Raw genomic sequence first — 10,000 nt, forward strand, 5'->3', positions numbered from 1 at the left:
CAGCACATTTTAGTCGTATTGCAATAATGCTGATTACCGTGATCATTTTGGGTAGCCTACTATCATGATATCACATTTTCATGCCGTTTCTCTAGTGGCTGGTAAAAAAGTTGAGTGGCTGGTAGATTCTGGAATCCACCAGCCACAGTGGCAGGTAGAAAAAATATTTAATTTCCATCCCTGGTGTGTGTGTGTGTGTGTGTGTGTGTGCAGCCTCATTACCTCATAACCCCCTAGTTTAACTGTGACAGTGACATCCACGGGGTGGTTGACCACGCCCACCACTGATCGGACCAATGAGATGAAGAGCAGTGGGAACCAGATGATGCAGATCAGGAAGAAGATGATGAGCCCGCCCATCCCGTACTTCACAATCTTCTTCTTCTTCTGGCCTTTGGGTTGAGGGTATTTCTGTGGAATGCCAAATAACAATCACATGTCAACAAAATCACATTTACCAGAGTATTTCAGTATTTCATTCACAACAGCACTTACGCATTGCAAAAATACTTTTAGAATGCAACAACTTTTTTTGGCAGCACAAACAGCCGATCTCTGTGGCCCATGTTAGGCGGTGTCACTAGTGGGGTGAAAGGCGTTGACTAGATTCAAAATGGCAGACACATAAATCTAAATTGTAGAGGCATGTAAAATGTCAACAGCACACATATATATACGGCCTAAAGCAGCGCACCTTCTCTGTCTCGCGGCTGCACTTGATGATGAAGATGTTGGCGTAGATGTCCTCCACGCACATCCAGTTGGAGAGGGACAGCGTGGTGTCCGTCCAGACCCAGTCCATCACTGCCCGCAACTCCACCAGGAAGGGGACCAGGCGGAAACTACACAAACACACACACTAGAGATTCAGCTCTCAGCATCTATGAGATGGTCCACTATTAGTAGTACACACAGTGTCTACATTCTATAGATGACGGAGTATTTTAATAGGTGAACATACAGACAGTGACATCATTTGTGATTGCAATGCCTTAATTAATACTGATACTTGTAAAATAATCTTGAATTGAGTCCAGCTCTGATATATTTGGATGAAGTATGTGCATATTTGGGCACAAAACACATCCTCCACTCACCCTTGGAAGAGGAAGAGATTGAGGTGATTGAATTTCTTGGTGAGGAAGTTGCCCAGGATGCAGGTTGGATAGCCGCAGCGGATCTGATAGGCCGACAAGGTGAAGTAGATGCACTTGACAAAGTACCAGAGTTGAGCCACGGAATTCTGATTAAACATCCTGAGAGGAAACAAGAGCAGACACAAGAGGTGGAGAAGCAACAAGAGGCTTATTTTTCACCTCCAGGAAACATCCGGCATTCCTTTGTGACTTGTGACTCTCCCATCGGACCTCTTCAACAAATTAAGTTAGATGATGTTTTTCCCCATTCCACAAAGACATCCTATAATGATTGTCCTCTGACTTGTCGTTCAGCCAACAAAGTTAAGAAAATGCGTGAGAAGATATTTTTCCCATTCCTCACAGGGGTGGGCAACGTTGGGACTCAGAGAGTAAAAGTCCTACCATGAATTGGTTCTGCAGTGGTTTCCTGGAAGTCCTACCGTGCAATACCTCTTAACACAGATGATTTCACAAATTATCTAATCTTCCTGGCTGAAGAGTTGTGCTAATTCGAATAATCTAGTTTAGTAAATGGTTGGAACATATCTGTGGTAGGATACTTACTTTCTGAAGCTGAGTAACTCACCCCTGCTAACACACTACACAACCCTCTCCAGGTCCTCCTCACCTCTCTAGTGTGTGTGGTGTGGTGTGTGTGTGTGTGTGTGTGTGTGTGTGTGTGTGAGAGAGTTTTAATACACAACCCTCTCCAGGTCCTCCTCACCTCTCTATGTGTGTGGTGTGGTGTGTGTGTGTGTGTGTGTGTGTGTGTGTGTGTGTGTGTGTGTGTGTGTGTGTGTGTGTGTGTGTGTGAGAGTTTTAATACACAACCCTCTCCAGGTCCTCCTCACCTCTCTATGTGTGTGGTGTGGTGTGTGTGTGTGTGTGTGTGTGTGTGTGTGAGAGAGTTTTAATACACAACCCTCTCCAGGTCCTCCTCACCTCTCTGTGACGGCCGGCAGGATAAAGAACATCCACAGGTGGATGCCGAAGACCAGGATAATCTGGAAGATGAGCTTGCCCAGGATGGTCTTGCGCAGGTAGAGCGCCCGGTCGATGATCATGGTGCTGAACTGGATGAGCAACATGACCAGGAAGGCCTCGGGCACCTGGTCCTCAGACAGCGTGGACGCAATGTCAGCTGCAGCCGAGTGTTTCTGGACGAGGCGAAAAAAGACACGATTGGAGATGTAATTCTGGTTTTGAACAAGGGCTGCACACTCAAATATAGTTATTAAGAGCACGTACCTCGATCCAAAAAGATCCACAGCACAGAGAAGCTATAAATGATACCTGCTCTTGTAGTTTAGGATTAGCATCCCTTACTTTGGCATAGCTATATAAACATGCTCTACTTGACTCCTAATGTGCCCACTATAGGGAGTGTGTTTGGGAGAGTTAGGGGTGCTGCTCTGTGATTCTATTTCTTTTATTTTTTAAGTATATATTTTTGGCCTTTTTATGCCTTTAATTTGATAGGACAGTGGAGAATGACAGGAAGCGAGTGGGAGAGAGAGTCGGGGTGGGATCCGGAAAGGACCACGGGGCGGGAATCGAACCCGGGTCGCCGGCGTACGGTGCAGGTGCCCCAGCCAGTTGCGCCATGGCTCGGGCCGTGACTCTATTTCTAATGGTCATCTGGACACTCACCCCAAAAGCCCAGAACCCAAAGACGATGATGATGAAGTCCACCATGTCCGTGAGGAACATGAGAGCGTACACATCTGTGGTGGCTCGGAACTCGGCATGGAGGATATCTCGGAAGAATCCATATGTGGGTCTGTAGATAGTCTGCATCCTACAAAGAAAAAAGAGATCACCAACTCTCACTAGATAGATAGATAGATACTTTATTGATCCCCATGGGGAAATTCAAGGGTCTCAGTAGCATACAGACATCACACATACATTCACTAACAGCAGAAAAAGTAATATAAGTATATAAATATAAAAAAAACACTGAATAATAAAGACAAACCACTGACCAATAAAGTAGACATGACCTTATGGTGTGGACATGTGGTAGAAACCAGTAAGGTATTGTTGATTTTCCATAATGGTTCTACTTACGCAGAAATAGACAGTTGTTTGATTTTAAGGCCGACAGCCTTCAGCTTCTTGCTGGTGGCCTCTCTGCGTCTACCCTTGGTTTTCTTCTTAGGCTCTTTGCTTTCAGCACCACCTGGTTGATCACAACACACACACATAAGCACAAGTTCTCATCTGTACCACCACACCACACACACACCTCTCTTCTCTACCTCCCCCCCCCCTCCGTCTACGTCCTCTTCTCTCCAGTGTCTCTGGTTTGAATAGTCTCTCGTGGACTGATATAGTCTGCAAATTAGAGCGCATTCTGTCTTATGGTGGCCTAGCTTGCGGTGACCACGGGCGTCAGCCATCTGCCTGACTGCACTAAACTAAAATGAGATAGTGTACCACACAGAGGCATTTCTGTCAGTGTGGTAGCCATAATGAGAGAGTGGAGTTATGGCAGCATCTGACAGCATGACAGCCATTGTTCCCTGTTGCTCCCTATTAGCACAAGACATCACCCAGTGCTACACTGACTCCTATAAAAAAAATCCTCCTTCTAGAAACTTCTCTCTGGGCTAACCTTTTCCGGAGCTTTTCTTCCTGCGGAATCGCAGCAGCCCGGCCCTTCTTCCCCGCTCCCTGGTCCGTGGGCGAGGCGTCAGCGTCGGCGTCAGCGTGGGGAGGCTCCGGCGTTGGTTCTGGCGTGGGCTGGATATCGGGCTCAGGCTCAGGCTCCAGAGGCTGGGGGTCTCGGTGGCGCCGTCCTCCAGAACGGCGAGGCTGTGCGCCGGACTGGGCTGATGCTCCTCCTCGCCCTCCCTTTTGGTCTGATCCTCAGCAGGCTGGCGGCTCTTCTCCTCCAGTGGTCCCTCGTGGTCCCACAGCCCATATTTCTGAACACACACACACACATTAAAACATGTACAAATATCCACAGAGGTGAATCATGCTTACCAGTAAATCACATGACTTTTAGTTCAATCAATTGATAATAGTAAAGTTCTTTAGTTCAATATTGGATGGAAGGCAGGAATATATGAGGGGTTTGATTCCAAAACACTATATTCTCCATTTTAATGAATTTTCATAAATATTTATTTTTACATTTTGTTTTCCACGTAATTTCAGTAGAACTGTAGTTGGCTATTGTTGTTTGATTTATCTTTACTCAATAACTTTAATAACTCTTTACTTCAAAACAACATAGCTGCAATTGTATTGATATTACCTAAAAATACACAATTAAATTACATGACTTTTTAATGTTTTTGGAGGATATAGTGTTTTGTTACCAATCTCTTCATATCTCGGTCCATTGAGAGCCCACTAGCCTACTGCGGCTTTCAGTGAGCTTCATAACTCTAATCTAACACCCAGACACTACTGCAGGGCTTTATTACTTCAGTCAAGTCTGCCATGATGTGGCAGAAAGTAACTCCTTTAGACTGTGCTGAGCGAAGCACAGTCAATACCGCCAGGAGAAGAATGTGTCTCCAGGTGAAACAAATGTGTCTAGAAGAGAGTGAGGAGTGCAGAGAGTGAAGTTTGGAGTGTACGCTGTGCCTGTGGGCGATCTGAGGACCGGGTCTTGAGCACAACAAGCACAGCGGCACAGGGCCAATGTGCTGACTTATATCAACTGTTTTTTTAAAGGCTGCGTGTGAGTGAAGTGGTGCTCCCGCAACATCTCGGAGACAATCTGATGATGTGCACATGGTGACTTTTTGGAGGAGCCAGTAAAAAACTGAAGGGCACGGATGAAGGCCTTTAGCAGGCTGCACTGAGCAGCACTCAGTAGCACGGTGGTGGGGTTGGGAGGGTGGGTGGTGGAGGGGTTGGGTAATGGGAGGGAGGGGTTGGGTAATGGGAGGAGGGGTTGGGTAATGGGTGGTGGAGGTGGAGGTGGGAGGGTGGTGGTGGTGGGGTTGGGAGGGTGGTGGTGGAGGGGTTGGGTAATGGGAGGAGGGGTTGGGTAATGGGGAGGTGGAGGTGGAGGTGGGAGGGTGGTGGTGGTGGGGTTTGGAGGGTGGGTGGTGGAGGGGTTGGGTAATGGGAGGAGGGGTTGGGTAATGGGAGGTGGAGGTGGAGGTGGGAGGGTGGTGGTGGTGGGGTTGGGAGGGTGGTGGTGGAGGGGTTGGGTAATGGGAGGAGGGGTTGGGTAATGGGAGGTGGAGGTGGGAGGGGGGTGGTGGGAGGGGTTGGGTAATGGGAGGAGGGGTTGGGTAATGGGAGGAGGGGTTGGGTAATGGGAGGTGGAGGTGGGAGGGTGGTGGTGGTGGGAGGTGGGAGGGTGGTGGTGGTGGGGTTGGGTAATGGGAGGAGGGGTTGGGTAATGGGAGGTGGAGGTGGAGGTGGGAGGGTGGTGGTGGTGGGGAGGTGGAGGTGGGGTGGAGGTGGGGTTGGGAGGGTGGTGGTGGTGGGGGTGGGAGGTGGAGGTGGGAGGGTGGTGGTGGGAGGGTGGTGGAGGTGGAGGTGGGAGGGTGGAGGTGGGAGGGTGGTGGAGGTGGAGGTGGAGGTGGGAGGGAGGTGGTGGTGGGGGTGGAGGTGGAGGTGGGAGGGTGGTGGAGGTGGGGGTGGAGGTGGGAGGGTGGTGTACCATGAGCAGTGAGCGGTGGAAGAACAGGGCCAGCAGCTGCAGCAGGTCGTAGCGGATGTAGTTGTCAATCTTCTCCAGGCCGATGATGCGTGGGGGGAAGTAGGGCTTGTCCATGTTCAGCTGCAGCTCATACAGGCTGTTCCACGGGAAGAAGCCGAACTGGAACAGGTACTTCACCATCACCATCACCTGGACACAGAAGACACACAACCACAACCACAGTGAGACCTCCGCTGGGCTTTTACTTACATGGAAAACTTAACTGAGTAATAAAAAGGACAGAGAACAAAGCTAATCAAGAAATGGTATTCCTCACTTGTAAGCCCATTTGGATGAACATGTCAGCTAAATAAATGTCAATTTAAATGTGAACACATGTAATAAGAATCTTCCTGTCCTGTAATGGTGTCTGTCACAGTGAATCCTAGTCTATTCTAGTGTAGAACATGAGGGAACATCACAGTATAGTCTTCATGACGTCTCTGTCACACCCAGTTTCATTTAGTTCATTAGTTCATTCTCCACTTCATACACTTTTATTGTATATGTGTGTGTATATGTGTGTATGAATGTGGCAGAGCATGTGTGGTGTGTGTGTGTGTGTGTGTGTGCGCGTGTGTGTGTGTGAGAGAGAGAGAGAGAGAGAGAGAGAGAGAGAGAGAGAGAGAGTGTGTGTGCCCTAAGTGCAATTAAAAGAAAATTTTATAATCTCCAAATTCCAATTAAAATCTGGCTTAAAATATTTGATAGTGTCATCAGCCCATTGCGCTGTATGGTGAGTGAAGTATAGGGTCCACTCAGTCATCATAGCTATACTCATTGGGACAAACACACAATAGAATCCCTACATGCTGAGTTCTGCAGATACATTCTACAAGTACAAGAGAAAAACACCAACAAATGCATGTAGAGGCTGAATTAGGTAGATACCCACTAATCATTAACATCAACTTGAAAGAGCACTCAATTTTCTGAATCACCTTAAATCCAGCCCACAAGACACCCTTCATTCTAAACTTTCCAAACCCAAGAGCTGAACCCAGAAAAAAGTCCCTACATCAGTTGTTGCAGAGAGACTAACTGCCTTGCCACACACCCCTCTGATCAGTCTCACAACAACACTGTTTTCCAAAAAACAATCAGAGTAAACCAAATTGTGAAACAATGTAAAGAAGCCTATTTGGAATATTGGAAGAAGAAACTAAAAATATAAAGTAGATTACAATGCTATCTGGCCCTAAACCCGAGAATATAAATTAGCAGAATATCTTAATACTGTCAGAGATAGAAACAGAGACTGACCCTAACCAAGTACAGGCTAAAGTGACCAAAATTGGAAATGAAAAAAAGGAAGACTCAGAAAATCATGGAAACCAAAAGAACACAGAATATGTGGTTACTGCATGACAGGTGGGTCGAGACAGAGATGCACTTCCTCCTACAATGTACATCCTTCAATCAAAGAAGAAATCTTTTCTTCAACAAATTTAACTCAGAAATTCCTAATTTTAATGAACTTAATGACATATCAAAATTAAAGATACTATTAGGAGAAGGAGATAAAGCATATCTTGCTGCCCAATATGTATCAACATGCCACAATCTGCGGGACAATAGTGACCTATATCGACAAATAACACACACACACAGACACACTGCTTGAACAGCGACTAGGCCAAGACACAAACACACACACACTGCATTTTATTTTACCTATTTATTTTATTCTTATGAAAATCTACTGACATGTGTGTGTTCATTCTTGAATTGAATTGAATTGTGTGTGTGTGTGTGTGTGTGTGTGTGTGTATGTGTGTGTGTGAGTGTGCACATGTGTTTGAGAGAGAGAGAGAGAGAGAGAGAGAGAGAGAGAGAGAGATGTGTGTGTGTGTGTGTGTGTGAGAGAGTGTGCACGTGTGTTTGAGAGAGAGAGAGAGAGAGAGAGACAGAGAGAGAGTGTGTGTGTGTGTGAGAGTGTGCACCGTGTTTGAAGAGAAGAGAGAGTATGTGTGAAAGAGAGAGAGAGAGAGAGAGAGAGAGAGTGTGTGTGTGTGTGTGTGTGTGTGTGTGTGTGTGTGTCATTGTAGGCAACACAGTCTGGTGTGCAAGCACACCTCCGTGTAGACGATGGCGGTCATCCAGAACCTCTTGCTGGGTCGTGGCACGGCCAGCATGGCCCAGAGGAAGATGAGGATGGGCAGCACGAGCGAGATGACCGAGGCGGTCACCACGTTGTTCAGCACGATGATTAAGTAGCAGACCAGCTCAGAGTTGGCCGCCAGCAGATTGTACAGGGCTAAGAGCAGCTTGAGCAGCCGGTTCTGAGACGAGTAGAACTCGCTGCTCTGGACCAGCTCCTCCACAAAGAACGCCCTGAGGAAACGAGAGGCGGAACGTGCCAGAACACACACACACACACACACACACACACACACACACACAGAAGAGAACATTTACAGGAGAGGCTCAATTACAGTCAGCACAGGGGAAAAATCAAGGTGCTTTTGAACATGAATTTCCTTATTGGGAATCAATTAGATATTCAGTTTTCATGCAGTATTACAACATTTATATTAAAAGGTATATCATATATCATATATCACATTTAATTTAAAATCAAGGTGTTTTTAAACATACATTTTCTAACAAAATAATAGAAATCTATTAGATATTCAGTTTTCATGCAGTATTACAACATTTATATTAAAAGGTATATCATATCATATATCACATTTTGTTTATCTTCTACTGTTTTATTGTTCAGTGGTGTTTTTTTTAATATTTATATAGTTATATATTACTTTTTCTGCTGTAAATGCATGTTGTGTGTGATGTCTGTATGCTACTGAGACCTTGATCTATCTGTCTATCTATCTCAATATTTAGTTTTCAACACTACAATTGCACTAAAGTCACAGCATTTCGGACGCAGTGATGTGCACTGATGTGTGAGTATGTTACGGTAACGTATATTACGGTACCCGTCGGTCAGCATTTCGCTGGCGGTGCGGGAGTGGCGCTGGTGTCGGCCCATGCGTGGCACCACCTCCAGCTCCTGTGGGCACTCGGGGCACAGGGTGGCACAGCTGTAGGTGCTGGTGTGGGGGGTGGACGTGTCCAGCTCTGCCCCACTGAGGATGAGGATGCAGAAGAGGTGAGTGGATATATAAATATATACATGTATTACATTTTACATCACATTACATTATACATCACATTATTACATTATACATCACATTATTACATTACATGTGGACACAATGATAGGATACCATGTTCCTTACCTGGTAGAGTGTCATGGCTTTTGACCCGTTTTTTTTTTAAGTATATTTTTTGGTAGCCTAGAAATCTACAAATGGCGCCCCTAAGCGGCAGCAAATTACATTTTGCCAGGGCTAAAATCTAGCAACTCTCGTTGGCTTGTGAGCTCCAGAAATCGAAACTAAATCAGGACATTGAAATCGTGTATAGAGTCGTTTGGTTGGCTTAACATAATGATTGATGGCAGAGTTGCAACGGTTTGGCTTGAATTCCCTGCTACTTGAAAACAAATATCCTATTGCGTCCTATTGCGTGCAGAGGGAATTTGAAAGACAACTGATTATCCCACTCCTCGGACTGAGCACTGTGAACTGAGAACGGTGAGTGCCCAGACCCTACATTTTAATGTGGGTCTGGCTCGCCAGGCTAATTTTTTGGGTAGGACAGAGAAGATTGACAGGAAGTGAGTGGGAGAGAGAGAGATGGGGTGGGTGGGATCGGGATATGACTGCAGGTTGGATTCGAACCTGGGTCCCCGTGGGCACTTAGACCGTCCAGCCCCACCCCCGTTTAATGAGTAACTGTGCACGTAAATGCCAGGGATGTGGTGGAATTTTAAATGCTTTCCTAAATGCATGACACTGAGGAGAAGCAGATGTACTGGCACTGGTACCAAATGTTTGTAGAGCTCCGGGCAACTGACCCTTTATTCAAAGCCACCTTTGCCAGCTTATCATGCTATGCCATGCACAACCAAACGAAGGCTACAGGAACCATTTCCTTGTAACTGCAACAGGGTAGTATGACACTGTACCAAGTTACAGTTTGCCAGTGAGGAGTTAGAAAAGTACAATTCTGTAAACTATATGTAACGTAAATCATCTTTAATATAGCAAACAGAGACCGGTCCTGCAGCAAGTCAGCCAAGCAGCCAGGCTCCACTGGTGGTGGGGGTGAGGGGGGTGAG

General features: G+C 46.3%; 1 protein-coding gene across 1 annotated transcript in view; it reads right to left on the minus strand.

Annotated features, from left to right (window-relative positions):
• Positions 1–10,000, minus strand: part of piezo1 (piezo-type mechanosensitive ion channel component 1) — an 84,998-nt gene that overhangs the window by 4,713 nt on the left and 70,285 nt on the right. Inside the window, exons 36-45 of the mRNA XM_048263658.1 lie at positions 8,754–8,903; positions 7,887–8,145; positions 5,773–5,961; positions 3,757–4,069; positions 3,210–3,321; positions 2,790–2,937; positions 2,082–2,296; positions 1,098–1,256; positions 695–842; positions 223–411 (exon numbers count right to left, since the gene is read on the minus strand). Of these exons, the coding sequence (XP_048119615.1) occupies positions 223–411; positions 695–842; positions 1,098–1,256; positions 2,082–2,296; positions 2,790–2,937; positions 3,210–3,321; positions 3,757–4,069; positions 5,773–5,961; positions 7,887–8,145; positions 8,754–8,903 (1,882 nt within the window). The remainder of the gene's footprint in view (positions 1–222; positions 412–694; positions 843–1,097; positions 1,257–2,081; positions 2,297–2,789; positions 2,938–3,209; positions 3,322–3,756; positions 4,070–5,772; positions 5,962–7,886; positions 8,146–8,753; positions 8,904–10,000) is intronic.

The sequence above is a fragment of the Alosa alosa genome, chromosome 14, assembly GCF_017589495.1.
Source record: "Alosa alosa isolate M-15738 ecotype Scorff River chromosome 14, AALO_Geno_1.1, whole genome shotgun sequence".
In the NCBI taxonomy this organism is placed as follows: domain Eukaryota; kingdom Metazoa; phylum Chordata; class Actinopteri; order Clupeiformes; family Clupeidae; genus Alosa; species Alosa alosa.